The sequence below is a fragment of the Heterodontus francisci genome, chromosome 32 (assembly GCF_036365525.1).
Source record: "Heterodontus francisci isolate sHetFra1 chromosome 32, sHetFra1.hap1, whole genome shotgun sequence".
In the NCBI taxonomy this organism is placed as follows: Eukaryota; Metazoa; Chordata; class Chondrichthyes; order Heterodontiformes; family Heterodontidae; genus Heterodontus; species Heterodontus francisci.
The window spans coordinates 15,261,254-15,282,428 of NC_090402.1; the positions used below are offsets into that span (position 1 = coordinate 15,261,254).

The 21,175-nt window shown below is 41.9% G+C and overlaps 1 protein-coding gene across 1 annotated transcript; it reads left to right on the forward strand.

The window, feature by feature from the left end:
• Positions 1-10,935: 10,935 nt before the first annotated feature.
• On the forward strand, positions 10,936-13,388 carry LOC137347420 (volume-regulated anion channel subunit LRRC8D-like). The gene has a single exon (XM_068011856.1). The coding sequence runs from the start codon at positions 11,009-11,011 to the stop codon at positions 13,061-13,063; it is 2,055 nt and encodes a 684-aa protein (XP_067867957.1). The 5' UTR covers positions 10,936-11,008; the 3' UTR covers positions 13,064-13,388.
• Positions 13,389-21,175: the final 7,787 nt, after the last annotated feature.

Below are 21,175 nucleotides of genomic sequence, written 5' to 3' on the forward strand. Positions count from 1 at the left end.
TTTCATACCTTGGGCTATTAATATAATTGGATATAGAGAAAAGGTAATGAAACTGGATTAAATAGCAACAGTTGAAGAATTAGTACTGCCACAATCGAGATGGTTCATTGGAGGTTAGTTTGATAAATTGTAGAACAGTAACAATACTGCTGTGGTTAAAGAAACGGGTGTCTTTTCTGATTAAAGAAAAGTTGTTAAGGATGCTGCTCAAGGTGGAACTGAGCTAACTATCTCAAGAAGGTTCCAGGTTTGACCTTTTACTGCAAAATGTAGACAGTACTTGCATGTGTACAGGAACATTGCTGCCTCAAGTTCTGACCTCATTAAGGAGATTGGCAACAAAAAAAAATTAAAGGAGAAAAAAGATTTAATGTTCCAGTTCCATGAGTATTCTGATGACATGATGCTGTCCAAACCAGATATTAAAAAGATTAATCATTTCATTTGGTTATCTGGAATGGTGTTAAACTGCCTGACTGTATTTCTCTCATTTGAACTGTTTTAACTGCTGAAGTCACATTTTTATATTAAAAATGATACTATTATACATGAAGAAACAAGTGTACATGTTTATTTTGACTTTTACAAGTCTTGTGTTCCACTTTATTTTTGTGTCATTTGAAGGAATCTGAAAATTACCACTTCAAATCCTTGGTGACCTGAAGAATTAATGCTGTCTGGACAATGATTTGTAGTCAGATCATTTTTAGTATTTGTATATACTCTGTGATCCCTTCAGTCACCAATTCTTTTTCTTCCCCCTCCTAACCACTCTATTCTCCTTGGGAGTCAGGGCAGAAAACTCCATATCATAAAAATGTCCATGAACACTGTGTCACCTCTTGGCTGGCCCATGAAGAAGCCTTCTTGACCATTGTGAAAAAGGACCTTCCCCTGTCTCATTATCCTCCTTTACCACAAACAGCCCATACAAAACTGGAAACCCAGATAGTGACTGATTAAATGTCAATTGTGAATGCCAGTTTAAACTTGTCGTATAGGTTAGAGCTTTACAATAGTAGTCAATAGAACATTTAAGTATCCAATGCCTTTGATGCTACTTGAGTGCAGTAATGTTTAGTAAGACTGGATGTTTCCTTTTGTTCATTGAGGTATGAATATGAGTATTCTTGACTGTTTACACTTCCCATGACTATTTTACTATTTTGTTAGCATCATTTTACAAAGCTCCCTCTGCTCTGTCCCATGTTATCAATATCTCACCCCTACTGCACCACTGTAACAGATTTTTCCATGTCCTACACCAACCATCCTTAAATCAGTCTGAGTGACATTGCCAATTTAGTGCTAAATTAAGGGTCACAATGCTGTAGGCCCCTGTCCACTAGGAACTGTATTGAGAGTACCCAAAACAACCAACAGCCAAAGGAACCTTTCGTCCCACAAACATGGGGTGGATTTGAACCTAGGTCTAGTGGTAAAGGACCTGTGTTTAACCCATTGTGTCCCATCAATTAAATCATGATAGTGTCTATCATTTTTTGTTATTTGACTTTTTAGTATTTAGGAAATAAACCAGAATTTTGATATAATCAGTATATGTTAACTAGCAAGAATAATATCAGTTATGTCAAAATTGTTAGTGCAGAAGTGGTAACATTTTCAGCTGCTCTGCAGAGCCAATAAGCTGCCAGTGGATAATGAAAGTCTCAAAATGGGACCAAGAATTGAGGAGGATTGGGGTTGTGGTGGGGGGTGGGTTGTCAAAGGCATCAGAAGGCAATGATACGAAATTTAACACCAGCCCTAGATAGCAATAACACCACCCCACCCCAAAGTAAAAACAGGGGACAGATGGTGATGTGGCTTCCACTGGGATCCAGGACAGGAAAAAAGGACTATTCCATGCTATGATCAGTATAATCTTTCCACTAGTAAACATGCCTGGTACCTTATAGAACATGGAAAAGTCAAGGATAAGAGGTGACATGGACTCGATGGGCCGAATGGCCCCTTCTGTGCCATAAGTGACGCTATAAGAAAAACCCATTGAAGCTTATCCCTTCATGGCCCAGTTCTCTTCTGATAGCGTACAGCCTCTTTCTAAACATCTGTGTTTCACAGAGGTGCATACAGTCTCTGGAACCTACCTGAATCAGAGCTGCTGGATTTGTGAGTGCATTGTTACATACTCCATGGGTCTTTGAGAATGTGTAGATTAACTACAGTGCTACTCATTGGTGTGGGCTCAGCCTCCCTTCTCCCCCAATAAATGTGAGCACATGTGTCACGTAGTGTGCAGAGAACAAGGAGATCCCTGGTTCAGTCACTAGGCTGGGCTCAGCTGATCTCAGCCAAGGCAATGCAGTAGGCATAGTGCAATTGGCTTCAAAGTCATTTGACCAGAGAGGAGGAAAATTCACCAGTATTCATTCTCCAGTGATCCCTGTTGCAAAACTACATGTGTGTGACCATCAGTTTAAGCCAGGATCTCTCAATATTCACACCCATCATAGTTCAATAGCTTGCCGATACTATCTATGCTGACACATGAAGAATGGACATTTGGGTGACAGAGAGTGGAAGGCACTGGCACTTACGGAACTGCAGTCCAATCTGCATTAACATCCTCAAAAAAAAAAAGACAAAAACAAGCAATATCTATCAGATTCAATTATAATGCTGTTAATATTCCGAAAGAACAAAAGTTTGAGCTTCTGATATGGGAGAAAAGATGAAAGGGAATTGTTTTAAACAAATATTGTCTCTGTAATTTTAACATAGATGAGTTATGCTATCCTTTGAAATGAAGAACACCATATTGCTGTTATAATTTATTATTGGTTTCTGTGAATATGGAATTGTAGGACTATTGAAGGTAGGCTGATACCATGCAGCAGAGGGTGGAGGTTCACCACCAAGTTTCTAATGGTCAACCACACTGGTGAGGAATAGACCTATGTAGAGGTTAGGCCCTTCCCATGAGAGAGACATGAGTAGGCAGAAAATCTCTTAATGGCTAGGAAAGAGTGCTAAAGGTTGGAGACTGAAAAGCAGGTCTTTCACCCATCTGTCCGCCTGGTCATATTCTGTGCTAGTTCAGGCAGGTCAGGAATAAATAGAGAGCGATAGTAACTTGACACAGGCTTGTACCCTCATCAAAAAACAGAGAAGCAGGAAACAACACAAACATTCGGAGCTCTGGTTAAGGCATAAAAGACATTCTAAACACAATAAGTCTTGGAACCTATTGAGAGTTCTCTGATCACTGGCAGAGTTCTTTAGAGAGCTTCAGACCCCATCCTGTCTTCAATAGTGTAATTAATAACAACTCATTATAGTGCCCTTCACATAGAAGGATAATTTACAGGCATGTGGGTAGGATGAAGAGGAGGAGACAGAGTCACAGACACTGAAAAGTGGAGAACAAAAGTATCTTGCAACAGTTAAAAAAAAAACTGACAATCAACGTCCAAATTTTATTTTTATTGAGCAGGATCAAGGTAATCAAGATCCAGCTTTTAATTTTGTAGAACAGGGTCAAGGTTGTCCAGGCTTGGTTGTTGGACAAAAGAAAGATCTGGCTCAGATGTGATGCTGTCATAGTCAAATAGCCTACCAACATTCACGGTTGGGAATGATCACACAGGTGAGGAGCTAAAAGGCTGCAGACACCAATAAAACTATACTTGTGCAAGCCAGCCCTTCAGGCGAGAACAGAAAAGTGGAAAAAAAAAGGGACAGAGACAAGAAGATAAATTATGCCTCAGACGACAATGAATGTGCTGATAAATATTTGTTAATATTTCTGTTTCAGAGTTTAGTCTTTATCTGCTCATCAATTTATGAACCCACTTACCCAGATAAGAATTTTCATCAGTGGGTAAGGCTATTCATTTTACATGTTTCCCTCATTATTTATCATTTTTATAATAGGTGTGAAATGTTTATATTTTTACTAATCCAAACCTTAGGATCTTTATTTAATAGATTCAGTATAAAATGAATTGAGTATTGCTGAAAATAGAGACATGTTGTCGAAGCTTTTCGTCTTGCACTCATCTGGACAATCCGCAAGAATAATCAATGTTAAGGGAAAACAACAACTTATACTGCATGAGAAGAGAGTGCTGATTGGTTGGCAAGTGAATTTTGATTGGTAGAGGTGTTGTCATGGAGAATGCATCGGTTTACGGTGACTGACCGTTAACTGCCAAGCTTTGTTTGAAATTTAAACAAGGCAGCATGACTCTGATTGGTCAAGGCATTGCCCTGAGGAATGAACCAACGAATGGCCCACTTATTTTGTTCAGCTGAAACAGGCGCAATGTTTGCAAGGAACAGGGCCCTGTGTATTAATGTATGTAGCTTCCAGTACACGCAAGTGCGCCACACTGCAAGCCCGACTGACAATCTTAAATTGGTTGTCAGCGTAATTCTTAGCACACTGTGAATTATTTAGCAAATGTTGTCCAATCGCAGAATCACATCTAATGTTAGACACTGTGTTTTGAGTTTTGCAAGCACCGGCTGGTTGGGTACGGCCTGTACCTTGCCTGTTGCGAACAGCAGAAGGGACATGTTGTTTGATATGATCCGCCAGTCTTTGGGGCGTATGGCCAATATACCTAGCATCACATTGGCATTGAAATTCATATATCACATTACTCATTTGTGTGATAGGCAGGACGTCTTTTTAGTTTGATGGCAGTGTCCTGTTAGTGGCGAACACCACAAGCGTTGCTACTGCATAGTAGCAGCGTGAAACAGCTAGCTTCACCTGTTGCTCAAATTTTTGGAATACATTACCCTTCCATCGTAATTTGAGGTAGACTGGGCACTTTTCAGGGCCATAAAAGATGCCCTTACGCCCATTCATAAGTTTGCACCATATACACCGAGAAATGATCTGATTCGATTTATTTCAGCATCAAGCTTGCATGGAGAGTAAATGGCTCGGACCCTATTTACCAGGCTGCCGATAAGGCCAATCTTATAGCACATGGAACTGTAAGAAACCTGATGCGTGTACTGACCAGTGAAGATAGGCTTGCAGTGGAACATGGTAGAGAACCTCTTAGCAGATTTCTCAATTAGTACGTCAAGGAAAGGGAGCTCATTTGACTGTTCCATTTCAAAGGTGAATTTGAGCGCATGATGGAGTCTAATAAGACGTTTAAGGAAATTATTTCTGCAGCTGCGGATTCAAATATAGCAAACGTATCATCTACGTATCAGAAATATGCAAGAGGTAGGAGGTTATTTGAGCAACAGGTGAAACTAGCTGTTTCACGCTGCTGCTGTGCAGTAGCAACATGTGTCGTGTTCGCCACTAACAGGATGCTGCCGTCAAGCCAAAAAGAGGTCCTGCCTATCACACAAATGAGTAATGTGATATATGAATTTCAATACCAGTGTGATGCTAGGTATATAGGCCGTATATCCCAAAGACTGGCGGATTGTATCAAACAAAATATCCTTTCTGCTGTTCACAACGGGCAAGGTACTGACTGTACCCAACCAGCCCATGCTTACAAAACTCAAAACACAGTGTCCAACATTAGATGTGATTCTGCGATTGAACAACATTTGTTAAGTAATCCACAGTGTGCTAAGAATTACGCTAACAACCAATTTAAGATTGTCAGGGGCTCACAGTGTGGCGCATTTGCATGTACTGGAAGCTACATATATTAATACACAGGGCCCTGTTCTTTGCAGACAGAAAGAATATGTACAAACATTGCGGCTGTTTCAGCTGAACAAAATAAATGACAGCCATTCGCTGGTTCATTCCTCAGGGTAATGCCTTGACCAATTAGAGTCATGCTGCCTGGTTTAAATTTCAAACAAAGCTTGGCAGTTAACTGTCAGTCACCGTAAACTGGTGCATTCTCCATGGTAACACCTCTACCAATCAGAATTCATTTGCCAACCAATCTGCAGTCTCTTCTCTTGCAGTATAAATTGTTGTTTTCCCTTACATTGGTTATTCTTGTGGATTGGCCTGAAGAGTGCAAGATGAAAAGCTTCAACATCATATCTCTATTTTCAGCAATATTCAAGTTCTGTACTACTAAACAACAAAATGAATTGAGTTTAGTGGATAAGATGAAAAATGGAAAAACTGAAGTGCAACTAGTTGTAAAATGTAATAGGTGAGTACTACTATTGAATGGCATAAACATAAGCTAATGGGACATTGGAGTAATTCGGTACGAGATGTAAACAGTAGCAGTTCAAGCCTTCAGTGTCACAGTCTATGAGATATCGTTACACAGAGTTATAATTTAATCAAGTGATTAAGATTGTTTATGTGAGAGGACAGTGAGACCCCGATTACATTGAAGAAATCTTTCCAGCTGAAATGTTTCCTATCTGCTATGGACTCATAGGAACAGGAGTAAGCTATTCAGTGTCTTGAATTTGTTCCGCCGTTCAATTAGATCACAGCAGATCTGCATCCTAACTCCATCTACCCACCTTGTTTCTGTAACCTTTAATACCCTTATCTAACAAAAATGTATCCATTCCAATTTTTAAATTTTTGATTGGCCCTCCAGCTTCAACAGCTTTTTGGGGGAGAGAGTCTCAATAAATTAAACTGCCAATTATATTGAGTCGATTAATCTTGGCAGAAATGTCAATTTGGTGCTACAATTGGTCCCTACCATCCCTGGGCTCAGAAAGAGTGTGTTCGGTCAGCATTCCTACAGCCAATCACTGTCCAGTTGCTCTGGAAACTCTTGGTCTGCAACAGATGAAAACCATATCAAACCTCCCTTTAATGGTAAACAGCCTTCTGACACGCTCTACCTCTCATCTGTGAAGCTAAGCAAGTGTTTGGTTAACTTTGAGAAAATATAACACAGTATGAACCACCACATTCACAAGAGGAAATTGAGGGGAAAATGGGGGCAAAGTGTCAATAAAAACTGAAATGCTGAAATGACATGAATTGGAGATTATTATAATTCAAATTAATGGTCACATGATCCACATAAAGGTACACTAAGAAAAATAATTTGCAATTTCTGCTAAACTCCTAATTGCCAGCTCATGAACATTATCAGGGTGCAGGAAACAAATCACCTGGAAATTCTTTAGGCCAGGAAATGAAGTATGATCTTCTGACAAGTGGAAGAACCTACAAAGAATAGAAATGAAGAATCATAAAACAATCAATATTTAAACATAATTAATAAATTAGCCCTGTCTAAAATATTATCTTTAAGGACCTATATGAAGTGGAGTTCAGCATCCTTCTGTCTTGCCTTGTAATGTATACTATTAGGTTTTTCTGAAGCACAACTGTGAGTTTACAGAACATTAAATCAGATTTGTAGATGACAGAACTGTTATTTTTTCTGAAAATAGAGACATGTTGTTGAAGCTTTTCGTCTAGCACTCATCAGGACAATCCGCAAGAATAACCAATGTAAGGGAAAACAACAACTTATACTGCATGAGAAGAAAGTGCTGATTGGTTGGCAAGTGAACTCTGATTGGTAGAGGTGTTGCCATGGGGAATGCACCAGTTTACGTGACTGACAGTTAACTGCCAAGCTTTGTTTGAAATTTAAACCAGACAACTTGACTCTGATTGGTCAAGGCATTGCCCTGAGGAATGAACCAGCGAATGGCTGTCACTTATTTTGTTCAGCTGGAACAGGCGCAATGCTTGTATATATTCTTTCTATCTGCAAAGAACTGGGCCCTGTGTATTAATATGTGTAGCTTCCAGTACGTGTAAATGCACCATACTGTGAGCCCGACTGACAATCTTAAATTGGTTGGCAGCGAAATTCTTACCACACTGTGGATTATTTAGCAAATGTTGTCCAATTGAGGAATCACATCTAATGTTGGACACTGTATTTTGAGTTTTGCAAGAACGGGCTGGTAGGGTGTGGCCCTTACCTTGCCCATTGCGAACATGTCTTAATCGGCTTCATCCTACGCTCAAATTCACCTTTGAAATGGAGCAGTCAAACGATCTCCATTTCCTTGACGTACTAGTTGAGAAATCTGTTAACGGATTCTCTACCACAGTCTACTGCAAATCTACCTTCACTGGTCAATACACGCATTGGGATTCTTACAGTCCATGCGTTATAAGATTGACCTTATCGGCAGCCTCAAATAGGGCTGGAGCCATTTGCTCACCATGCAAGCTTGATGCTGAAATAGGGCGAATCAAAGACAGTCCTGCATGACAATGGCTACCCTAATCAGATCATTTCTCATGGTATATTGCACAAACTTATGAATGGGCCTAAGGGAGTCTTTTTTGGCCCTGAAAAGTGCCCAGTCTACCTCAAATTACCCTGAAAGAGTAATGTATCCCAAATATTTGAGCAACAGGTAAATCTATCTGTTTCACGCTGTTACTATGCAGTAGCAACACGTGTGGTGTTCACCACTAACGGGATGCTGCCGTCAAGCCAAAAGGACATCCTGCCTATCACACAAATGAGTAATGTGATATATGAATTTCAATGCCAGTGTGATGCTAGGTATATAGGCCGTACGTCCCAAATACTGGCGGATCGTATCAAACAATACGTCCCTTCTGCTGTTCACAACGGGCAGGATATGGCTGTACCCAACCAGCCCGTGCTCGCAAAACCCAAAACACAGTTTCCAACATTAGATGTGATTCTGCAATTGGATAACATTTGCTAAATAATTCACAGTGTGCTAGGAATTACGCTGACAACCAATTTAAGATTGTCAGTAGGGCTCGCAGTGTGGCACACTTGCGCGTACTGGAAGCTACATATATTAATACACAGGACCCTGTTCTTTGCAGACAGAAAGAAAATGTACAAACTTTATGCCTGTTCCAGCTGAACAAAATATGTGACAGCCATTCGCTGGTTCATTCCTCAGGGAAATGCCGTGACCAATCACAGTCAAGCTGTCTGATTTAAATTTCAAACAAAGCTTGCAGTTAACTGTCAGTCACCCTAAACTGATGCATTCTCTATGGCAACACCTCTACCAATCAGAGTTCATTTGTCAACCAATCAGCACTCTCTTCTCATGCAGTATAAGTTGTTGTTTTCCCTTACATTGGTTATTCTTGCGGATTGTCCTGATGAGTGCTAGACGAAAGGCTTTGACAACATGCCTCTATTTTCAGCAATACTCAAGTTCTATACTACTAAATGATTATTTTTTCCCCAATGTTCCCTGTCCTTTCCCCTCCTCTCTTATAGACCTTGACTCAAGCTAAGATACAGCTCTATGGAGGCATATAGCATCACCCATGTGGATAATCTTCAAATCTGAATTGATCGAGTGAGCACTGGCAGGCCATTTTATCATGGGGAGCTAAGACAGCCAAGATTGCTTCTATCTATATAGATACATTTAATTGCAGGAGTCACCAGACCAACAGTTCTGGCCAATTTTTCTGCCTAATGCTCAGCATATCATATGTGCACCATTAGAAATGGTCCCAGATTTGTTTCTTTTAAGGGTAAAAAAAGGACTTTGTCTCAAATCCAAACAAATGCACTAAGGTGCATATCAGTATCTCATGCTGTCTTAGCTTTCCCACAATACATGGCATTTTCATATGGTACTTTTTATCTGTAAAGGCCGAAGCCATTATCTTCAGTCCCTGCCACAAACTCTGTTCTAGTCATTAACACTATTGTTCTCCCTGGACACTGAGACTGAACTGGACCATTGGCAACCTTGGTGTCCTATTTACTCCTAGTTGAGCTTCTGACCCCATATACTCTCTCCATGACCAAACTTTCTACTTCCACCTCCATAACATTGCCCATCTCTGCCCTGCTTCAGTTCATCTGCTGCTGAAACTCTCATTCATGCTTTTGTTACCTCTGGACTCAACTATTCCAATGCTGTCCTGGCTGGCCTCCCACTTTGCACCCTATGTATTCTTGAGTTCATCCAAAATTCTGCTGCTCTTATTCTAAACTCACACAAAGCCCCAGTCCCCCATCACCCCTGTGCTGGCTGGTCTATTGTAACTCCCTTGATTTTAAAATTCTCATCCTTGGTGTCAATCACCTCTGTGATCTCTCACCTGACTCCCTATTCCTGTAACCTCCACCAGCCTTATAACCCTCCAAGATCTTTGTGCTCCTCCAATGTTGGCCTTTTGTGCATCTTGGATTTTTATCATTCCGTCATTGGTGGCTGTGCTTTCAGTCGCCCGGCCACTAAGCTCTGGAATTCCCTCCATAAACCTCTCCATCTGACTACCTCTCTTACCTATTTTAAGATGCTCCTTAAAACCCATCTCTTTGACCAAGCTTTTGGTCACCTGCCATCATATCTCCTTATGTGGCTCAGTGTTGAATTTTGTTTGCTAACGCCTTGGGATGTTTTAATACAGTGAGGGGCGCTATATGAATGCAAGTTGCTATTGTTAGCTGTAGTATCTTTTGAGCAAGGCTCAACTTGTGAAAACCCACATTTTAGATATTGGGCTAACAAGGTTCTAATTTCTCAATTTCATTGTTGTTGGTGACAAATCGTCCACTGCAGTCATGTTTGGGAATCTTCCTATTGGAACTTGAGAATGAGTCTCAAGAATAATGGTCCTCTTCTTCTGTATTTAGGAATGTTTTCCTTCGAAGAAATTTCTTCAGTGAGTAAAGCCCCTCCATCCTTCCGGATCTTCAAACCCTGGTGGGACACTTTCATGGATTATTTGGCTATAACGATGTTGATGATCGCTGTGTTTGGAGGCACCACACAGATATACAAAGATAAGACTGTATGTTTACCAATTCTTGCTGATTCTGCGGAGAACCGGACACATACTGAAGTCAACTCGACCGCGGAAGACGTTGCTGCGGCTCCCAATGTAACCGAACTTCATGGTACAGTAATTCATCCAGATTTCACTAAAGTCTCACATATCGATGCTGTATATGCTGTCGATGAGGGGAAGACGAATTTGGACCATCAGCAGTACCGCTATGTCAACCAGGCATGCTATTTCCATGCAGTGTCCTGGTTTCCAAAATATTTCTCCTATTTCATTTTACTCCACACAGTCGCCTTAATGATTTGTAGCAACTTCTGGTTCAAGTTCCCCAAAACAAGCTCTAAAATAGAACATTTGATCTTTATCTTAGAGAAGTGTTTCGAGTCACCGTGGACATCCGATGTCCTCTCTCTGGCAGTCACTGAGCAAAGCAGCACGAACGTCAAAGCGCAGGAGAGGCGCTGGACTGCGTCCGCATTACCGAAACCAATCTCCCCGGGCATCAGAGATTCGAGCAAAGGCATCACCCGCAATAACCCAGTTATACAGAGGCAGAACGAGCTTCTGGACAAGAAGGATGGGGAGCGAGCCAAAGCTTTGTTTGAGAAAGTAAGGAAATTCAGGCTGCATGTGGAGCAAGAGGACACCATCTATAAACTCTACGTCGGGCAACAGGTTTTAAAAACCCTGCAGTGTATAACGATTTTATGTTATTTTGCCGTCTTCGTTGACGCGGTCGTATTTGACATTATATGCCGACCGGGCACAGAAGCGGTGATTGGTTATGGGGTTTTCATTTGTACTTTCAGTATTGCCTTCTTGCTCAGGAGGTTGCTCCTGCTCTATCTGGCTTTAGTGGCTGTCTATGCATTGCTTTGCTTCCACACTCTCATCTGGATCTTGAGGACCCCGCTGAAGCAGTATTCCTTTGAAAAACGGGAAAGCCAGTTCAGCGATATTCCCAACGTGAAGAATGATTTTGCTTTCCTGTTGCATCTGATCGATCAGTACGACCCCCTGTACTGCAAACACTTCGCCGTCTTCCTGTCTGAGACAAGTGAGAAAAAGCTGAAGCTGTTGAGTTTAAATAGCGACTGGTCTGCGGATAAGGTGAGGCAACAGCTGATCAGAGGTAACCAGGACCAGTTGGAACTTCACCTTTTCATGTTAACAGGAATCCCCGAGGCGGTTTATGATGTTACTGAGATACAGGCATTAAAGATGGAACTTTGCAATGATATTAATATAAACACCAAGGTAACCCAACTTGTCCATCTGGAAGAACTCTCAATCGTGAACTGCATAGTGACCATTAAACCAGCCGCCTTATTCTTCTTAGGCAACAAGTTGCACTCATTGTCAGTCACATTTTCAGTTCACGAGGAAGTGCCTGAATGGATCGGTAAACTGACCAGATTGAGAGCTCTTTGCTTGATTGGAGACGTCAATGCGGACGATAAAAGGATGGAACTGGAATTCTTAAAAGAACTCCGCTATTTGAAAATCCTTCAGATCAACAGCAACCTCGTGAAAATCCCATTCAATGTACTGTACGTTGCACCCCACTTGATTGAGCTGTCTATATTGAATAATAAGAACAAGCTCGAGATGCTCCACAATTTGGGGAGTATGGTCAACCTGGCCCGCCTTGATCTGCAAAGCTGTGGTCTGGAGAAGATCCCACAAGGCATCTTTGGCCTCTCCAACCTGCACGAGCTGAACCTCCAGGGCAATGAGCTTACCACAATTGAAGAAATTGAAAACTTGCAACGCCTGCGCAAGTTGTCCTCCTTCAATCTTAGTTTCAACAAAATCAGATCCATCCCAAATAGCTTTAGTTTCATCAGCAACCTTGAACGTTTTAATGCATCAAACAATCAGATTGAAACATTGCCAAATAGTATGTTCACTATTCAGAAGCTCCATCATTTAGACATGAGTAACAATCGCCTCACTGCCATTCCTACATCTGTTAGATACCTCAAAAACCTGAGGTACCTAGATTTAAGTTCCAATAAGTTGGAAAGTCTACCAGATGAGCTGTTCCAGTGTAAGAAGGTCAAGACTCTGAAGCTAAACAATAACTTACTCTCATCCCTTAGTGGGAAGATCCAGCAGTGTTCCCTACTTTCAAGATTGGAACTCAAAGGAAATCCATTGGAAGAGCTTCCAGTAGAAATAGCACAGTGTAGCAAACTGAAACAAAGTGGTCTGGTATTGGATGAATACTTGTTTGAGACACTTCCTATGCAAATCAAGATAAATATGAACGCTAATGTTGAGCCCCTTCCCGAGATCAGACTAATAATTCCCAACAAGATGTCACATCCTGAATTGGACCACCTTGTATAAAAAAGGAATGTGATCAAGCCAAGGATTCTTCTTCCCTATTGACCCAAAAAGAGAAAAATTCTAACACAATAGCCAAATCAACCATTACATATTTTGACGATGTCTCAGAATGCAATCAAACTGAGCTAAGAATTAAAGATTACTCCATGTGTTAGAACATGTTGGTCAGTGGCTGTCCCTTGTCAAGTAACAAATAATAAAATAATCAACAGTTTGCCTTTTCTGTATCTTAAGAAGAAACTAATATAACCCAGCTGAATCAAATATACAAACTGGGATTCATTAATTAACCATTGGTGAAAATCTGAAACAAAATACATCCTGTGACATTTGATGTTATTCCAGGTGTACAAGTACAACAATCCTAATAAAATGGAAAAAAATAAATACTTTGTCTGATTTTGAGGTATAATTTGTATATAAACAGCCTTCTTTATCCACACATTTCAGGTTATTGATATTAGCATTAAGATGTCTAGTGTCACTGCAAAGTTATGTCTGCTTCACAGTGATGTTGCAGTTGCAGGATAACAATGGACTCAGATCCTAACCTCACTCCTAAAGGGGGTGGCAGAGGAGAGGGGGAGGGGGGCGATGTGAGTCCCTTGGAGGAGGTATTCTTACACTAGTTGGGTTTGACACTGCATGCAGTGTAACTCCAGTGCAGCATTGCACCAAGTTTAAGAGCTGTTAAAGGATTCATAACACTACCCGTAAAACATTTAAAATTTAACAGGCCAGGAGGGGATCTCTATGCAGATCTGTAAGCGCTCATGGGCAGAGATCATTTTTAGACAGGAGAAATTACTGTTTTTTTGTGGGATATCTGGAACATTCTTTGTTTCAGTCCAACTCATGCCCCCTCACTCACCTCTTTTTCCAGTACATTGATGACTGTAGCAGTGCCATAGAAATATAGGAAATAGGAGCAGGAGTAGGCCATCTGTCCCCTTGAGCCCACTCCGCCATTCAGCTAGATCATGGCTCATCTTCTACCTCAACGTCATTTTCCTGCACTATCCCCATATCCCTTGATATCTTTAATATCTAGAAATTTATCGATCTCTGTCTTGAACATACTCAATGACTGAGCCTCCACAGCCCTCTGCGGTAGAGAATTCCAAAGATTCTCCACCCTCTGAGTGAAGAAATCCCTTCTCTTCTCAATCCTAAAGGGCCGACCTCTTATTCTGAGATTGTGTCCCCATTTCCTGCTCTCGCCTAAACTGGAAAATTTCATCGTCTTTGCTTCCAATTGCCACCCATCTCTTGTCTTCACATAGTCTATCTCCGACTCTTCCCTTCCTTGACTTCTCTGACTCCATTTCTGAGGATAGGCTATCAACAAATATTAACTATAAGCCCACAAACTCCCACAGCTACCTGGACTACACTTCCTCACACCTGTTTCCTGTAAGGACTCTATTCCATTTTCCCAGTTTCTCCATCTCTGCCGCGTCTGTTCGAATGATGCAACCTTCAACCAATGATGCAAACCTACCACTGCTGGTATGTCTTCCCTTTTCCTCAACCAAGGACTGCTCCCCGTGGTTGTCGTGACCCTCGACTGTGCCTATTCTATTTTATGCACTTCTGCTCTCACCCCTTCCTCTCCCTCCCAGAACCACAACAGAGCTCCCCCTTGTCTTCACTTCCCGCCCCACTAGCCGTTATATTCTCTGCCATTTCCACCACCCTCAGAGAGCTGCCACCACCAAACACACCACCGTCCAAGGCCCCAAACACACCTTCCAAGTGAAACAGGGATTTACTTGTATTTCTTTCAATTTACTATACTGTATTCACGACTCACAACGTGGTCTCTTTTACACTGGGGAGGTCAAACTCAGATTGGGTGACCGCTTTGCAGAACACCCCCATTCAGTCCGCAAGTGCGACCCAGAGGTTCCAGTCACCTGTCATTTTAATTCTCCACCTTGCTCCCACTCTGACCTTTCCTTGGTTTGCTCCAGTGTTCCAATGAAGCTCAACACAAGCTAGAGGAACAGCACCTCGTCTTTTGACTGGACTCAACATTGAGTTCAATAATTTTAGATTGTAAACTCTGCCCTGTTTTGTTTGATGTTTCTTTGCTGGTTATGATTTTTCTCTCACCGTTTATTTCCTTTACTTTGCTTTCAGACAGCAGGTATTTAGGAACTTGCCATTCACACCCCTTCCTTTACTTGTCCTATTACCACTCCCTTTGGTCTTGCACCATGAAACCTTTTGTCATTTAGTCTCTCCTGCTCTCCACCCTGTCACAGACCTTCCCTTTTGTTCTTCTTCCTTCCCTCCCCCCTTTTACTTCCTCAAAACCTATTACTTTTCCAACTTTTCCCAGTTCTGATGAAAGGTCACAGACCTGAAACGTTGACCCAGTTTCTGTTTCCACAGATACTTTCAGACTTGCTGAATATTTCCAGAATTTTGTGTTTTTATTTCAGATTTCCAGCATCTGCAGTATTTTGCTTTTGTATTATAAATGAGGTATTCTCTAGCTCGAATTATGCTACAGCTGTTGATCTGTGGTTTGAGCATCTGCAGTATAAATGCACTCTTAAACTTGGAGCAGATGAAGAAAATGTCATGCTCGCTAGCTGGCTTTTATAACAAGTTCAGTTGGAGCAAACGCTAACTTTTTTTAATATTCATTCTTGTGATGTGTGCGTCACTGGCAAAGCCAACATTTATTGCCCATCCCCTAACTGCCCTTGAGAAAGTGGTGGTGAACTACCTTCTTGAACTTGCTGTAAGTAGATGCAAAGTGCTGTTAAGAAGGGAGTTCCAGGATTTTGACCCAGCAACAGTGAAGGAACAGCGATATAGCTCTGTCAAGATGGTGTATGGGTTGGAGGGGAACTTGAAGGTGGTGGTGTTCCCATCTGTCTGCTGCCCTTCTCCTTCTAGGTGGTAGAGGTCGCAGGTTTGGAATGTGCCGTCAAAGGAGCCTTGGTGAGTTGCTGCAGTGCAACTTGTAGAGGGTACCCACTGCTGCCCCTGTGTGCCAGTGGTGGTGGAAGTGAATGTTTAAGGTGGTGGATGGGGCGCCAATCAAGTGGGCTGCTTCGGCCTGGATGCTGTTGAGGTTCTTGTGTGTTGTTGGAGCTGCACCGATCCAGGCAAGTGGAGAGTATTCCATCACACTCCTGGCTTGTGCCTTGCAGATTGTGGACAGCTTTGGGGAGTCAGGAGGTGAGTTACTCACCACAGAATTCCCAGCTTCTGACCTGCTCTTGTAGCCACAGTATTTATATGGCTGGTCCAGTTATGTTCTAGTCAATAGTAACCCCAAGGATGTTGATGATAGGGGATTCAGCAATATCAAGGGGAGATGGTTAGATTCTCTCTTATTGGATATGGTCATTGCCTGGCAGATGTGTAGCGCAAATGCCACTTAGGAACACAGGACCAGGAGTAGGCCATTCAGCCCATCGAGCCTGCTCCACCATTCAATACAATTATGGCTGATCATCCACTTCAAAGCCTTTTTCCCACACTATCCCTATAACCCTTTATGGCATTGGTATTTAGAAATCTGTCGATCTCTACTTTAAACATACTCAATGACTGAGCTTCCACAGCCCTCTGGGGTAAAGAATTCCAAAGAGTCACAAAGAAATTTCTCCTCATCTCTGTCCTAAGTGGCTTCCCCCTTATTTTGAAATTATGTCCCCTGGCTCTAGACTCCCCAACCAGGGGAAACATCTTACCTACATCTACCCTCTCTATCCCTTTCAGTATTTTGTAGGTTATCAGCCCAAGCCTGAACGTTATCCAGGTTTTGCGGGCATCGACTGCTTCAGTATCTGAGGAGTATCAAATAGTATTGAACGCTGTGCAATCATCAGCAAACATGCCGACTTCTGACCTTATAACGGGTGGAATATTGTGGTAACAATAGAACTAAAAAATTGAATACTTAAAAAATTGAAACACTACTTCAGTTTACTGTCTTCTCTTTACTGTTATCATCTCAATTTTACTTTTCTTCATTTACTTTTCTTCATAATTCTCAACAAAGTTAGATTCTATTGAAAGATAAAGACTCTACGAGCAGGATGCACCAACCGTGGCTAACTAAGAAAGTTAAGGATGGTATCAACTTGAACCAAATAGATTCTGTCCTTGCCCCCTCAAGGATGTCCTCTCTTTCCAACAATGCAATGTCTTCCCTAATCAGAACTGTCATCCCACCTCCCTGTTTTCCTTCCCTATCTTTTCTGAACGCTTTGTATCCTTGAATATTAAGTGCCCAGTCCTCACCATTTTTAAGCCACATTTCCGTTTTTGCTACTACATCATATTCCCACACGGCTATTTGTGCTTGTAGCTCACCAACATTATTCCCACCACACTTTGTGCATTCATATGTGCATTCGAAACCTGTCTTTTCTATTACTTGTAGTCCTTCTTAGTCTGTTCCTATCTAATATGGAACTATAACCTTCTCTAATACGATCCAACATTCTCACTTAATGCACCTTATTCCTCTTTTCTACTTCTGTATGCCGGTGCACACCCCCCTGCCAATTTAGTTTAAACCCTCCTCAACCCCACAAGTGAACCCTCCCGTGATGACATTAGCCCCAGTCCTGTTGAGGTGCAACCCGTCCCTTTTGAATAGGTGCTTCCTGCCCCAGAGCTGGTCCCAATGCCCCAAGAATGTGAAGCTCTCCCTCCTGCACCATGCCTCAAGCCATGCATTGATCTTCCCTCTCTTCCTATTTCTACTCTCATTAGCACGTGGCAATGGGAGTAATCCAGAGATTACTACCTTCAAGGTCCTACATTTTACACTTCCTCCCTAGCTCCTGAAAATCTGACCCTTGGACTTCAATGCCTGCCCTCTCTATGTCATTGGTACAGACGTGTACCACATCTTCTGGCTTACTCCCTTCCCCATTCAGAATATTCTGCACCCTCTCCGTGATGTCCTTTACCCTGGCACCAGGTAGGCAACACGCCATGCAGGTCTGACAATGACAATTACAGAAGCGCCTGTCTGTCCCCCTAATTATGGAATCTCCTTTAATGATTGCATTTCTACTCTTTGGTGTCCATCTATTATCCTGAACTCTCACTGCCTGTGGGGTGACCAGCTCCTGGAACATACAATCCAGGAAACTCATCCTCCCTGATGCTCCGCAGTGACTCCAGCTGTCCCTCAAACTCAGAAATCCTGAGCTCATGCTCAAGCAACTGGAGACACTTCCTACACACGTGGTCCCCCAAGACACATAAAGTGTCCTGAAGTTCCCACATGGCACAGGAATTGCAAGCAACAGGTCTCAGCTGCCCATCCATGATCCAAAAAATCTAATCCTTCTTTTAGAATCTAGTTAAACCTTGATTAGACCATTAATTTATATTAATGGCTCTAGACCTGCTCTGTGCTCATACTGTTATTATTAATTCACTTGCTGTTATACTTACTCTCATTGTGCTGAGGATAACTTTTTTTTAACGTTGCTCCCTGGCGCACATGCTCACTCTGCTCTGCCGCTCTGTCCCTGAACTCCTTCAGCCAGCTATGCACTTCTCAGCTCTGGGCTCTCTGAACTACCAATCACCTACCTGCTGTCCTGTCACATCACCCCTTATTTTGTTGCTTTGCTCTCCCAGTGCTTTCTCTGTCTCCCACTGACTCCCACAGGCTCACCCTCTCTGACTCCTGCTACCACCTTTATTTGTGGGTCTCTGGCAGGGTTTTCTGTTCAGATTCGCTCTCTCAGAAGTTGACCCAGAATATTATTTTAAATTAAACTGCAAAAGTAGACCTAAGGGGCACAGGTTCAAATTAGCAACAGGTAACTTTAGAACACATATCAGAAAGAGTAGTGGAGGCAAGAACCTGGAATAATTTAAGAAACAATTGAATGTTTAAATGGGAGGATATTAGCATTTCACTGGATGGATGAATTAAGACGCAATGAATGGCCTTTCTTATCCATAATTACTTGGTGATATTATGATTCATATTTTTTCTCACCTTATCCTTTTATAGTAAATACATTTAATTAAATACTTTCACCTTCAATATAGCACTAAAGTTGACACTCAAATGCTGATTGACATTACAGTGATAATGCAACTTCACTTCATATGATCTGGTTTGTACTGTGCCCATTTTGCAGGGTGTGCAGTTAATTGCAAAAATTGTTGTGTTTTTAGATAAATGAGAGGGAAAATAATTGTAGATACTCTCTCAATCAGTATCATTTCATTTTATAATTTATGCAACAAAGGATGCCCTTGACATTTTGAAGAATAAAATGGGACTTGTATCCATTAAGCCATTGGAGAGCCCAAAGATCAAATCTTTAACGCTTGAAATTATTTAACATGTCTGCTTTTCAGTTATACAAAGTCGTATTTCAAATACTTTAATAAAATAGCACAGGCTTTTAAAGTAACAGCAGAACGCCTATGGCATTGCTCCCAGGTAGTCTGGGTGTCCAAAACTTGCTAACGTGTTCAACTGGCCTGTCCCTTTTCGACCACTGATTGCCATTAATCACGTGCTCTACTCAGAGAAGTGGTCTGAATAGGCAAATCCACATGATCGTAGCTGCTTGTAAACTCATGAGGACAAGTGTAACCGCTTGTAAATTTATTGCTTCAGGTCAGAAGAACCTGTCACAAAATGGCTGTCTCTCTCTCTCATTGAAGGTTTTTTCATATATTTTGAAACGGGAAATCTGTAGTGTGACAAGTGTGTGCTAAACTCAAAACATTCATATATTCAATGGATAGATGACAGCCCAGCTCTGGGATAGGCCGTTCTTATCAATTTGTGTGATGTCAATAGTTTGAATGGATGTAGAAGAATTGGAGTACGGAAGACAATCAAAAATTCCAAATTCAACATCATCAATAGAAAAATTCTAAACCTAACCATTTGTTGGAACTTTATCAATATTTCTCAGGGTAGATGTCAGTTGTAAGTTATAAAACTGTTTGACCATGTATTATTAATTTGTTGTATTCATTTCCAGTAATCTGATGTTTACCAGAAAAGCTATTTATTCAGATTTAGTTCTGTCCAAAATCCTGTCTTGAGTAAGTAAAAATATTTGTTTTCTACCTAATTCTTTCTCTCTTTATCAATTTGGCTCCGTCTTTGAAAAAATATTCTCATTCTGTATTCATGATTTGTTGACTTCTACAGGGAGCTAGTAAATGCTTTGTACAGTTCTTGTGTGATCATTTACTGTAGCCTGACTGCTTACACATTACATTCGTCTCATTCTTCTATTCATGGGTATCACAGCTGACTCCGCCCCATTGTCACCTCATATCCATCTAAGCACTTTCTGGCAAGAGTCATGGGGTAGGGTTTTCCGTCTGGGGTTGGGACCCCAACGTCAGTCCCATTTCTGGGCCCTGTCCCTGCTCCGAGGGCGAAGCAGTCGCAGGTCATGATTTTGTCAGAGGTCAGCCCTAATTGGCTGGAGGGTGGGTTTGGTGGCCAATTAACAGCGATGGATGCAGGAAAGCAGAGAGAGGCTGAAAGTGCGGGCCCAATTTAAAGGGATGCTGGCAGCCATTATTGTGGCAGCCGTCTTGCAACGCAATGACAGGCAGAAGTGAAGAGGAAGTGAGGCAGAGGCCAGGCACCCATGATTAGGCAGCCCCAAGGTTTGTTGATGTCACCAATGAGGTAATGCTGGAGGCGATGAGAGAAGGGCAAGGTGTCTTGTTCCTGGAGAGTAGCAAGGGAAGGCCACCCAGACAAACCTGGCTGGAGATGGCAGAGCATGTGAGCGGCTGCAGCGTGGTGAAGAGGACCTGGGTACAGTGCCCTAAGAGGTTCAATGACCTTATGACCTTCATTCTGGCAAGATGATTGCAATGTGACACCCAGACAACAGGCCTCCAGGTCTGCAGCCGCCAGCAGACACATGGGATGAGCAGCCTGAAGGCGCATAGTGCTCCTGAACCTGGGGTAAACATGTGCCCAGGATAATTACTGACCTGTCAAAAAGGTTCAAATCCCTAGCACTACTGAGGAGTTGGCAGCATCTCATTGAAAGGAGCCACTGGAATTGGTGAGAGAGGTCAGTATTGCCTTATCTCTCTAGCTTTTGTCCTTGCAGGAGGAGAGTGTAC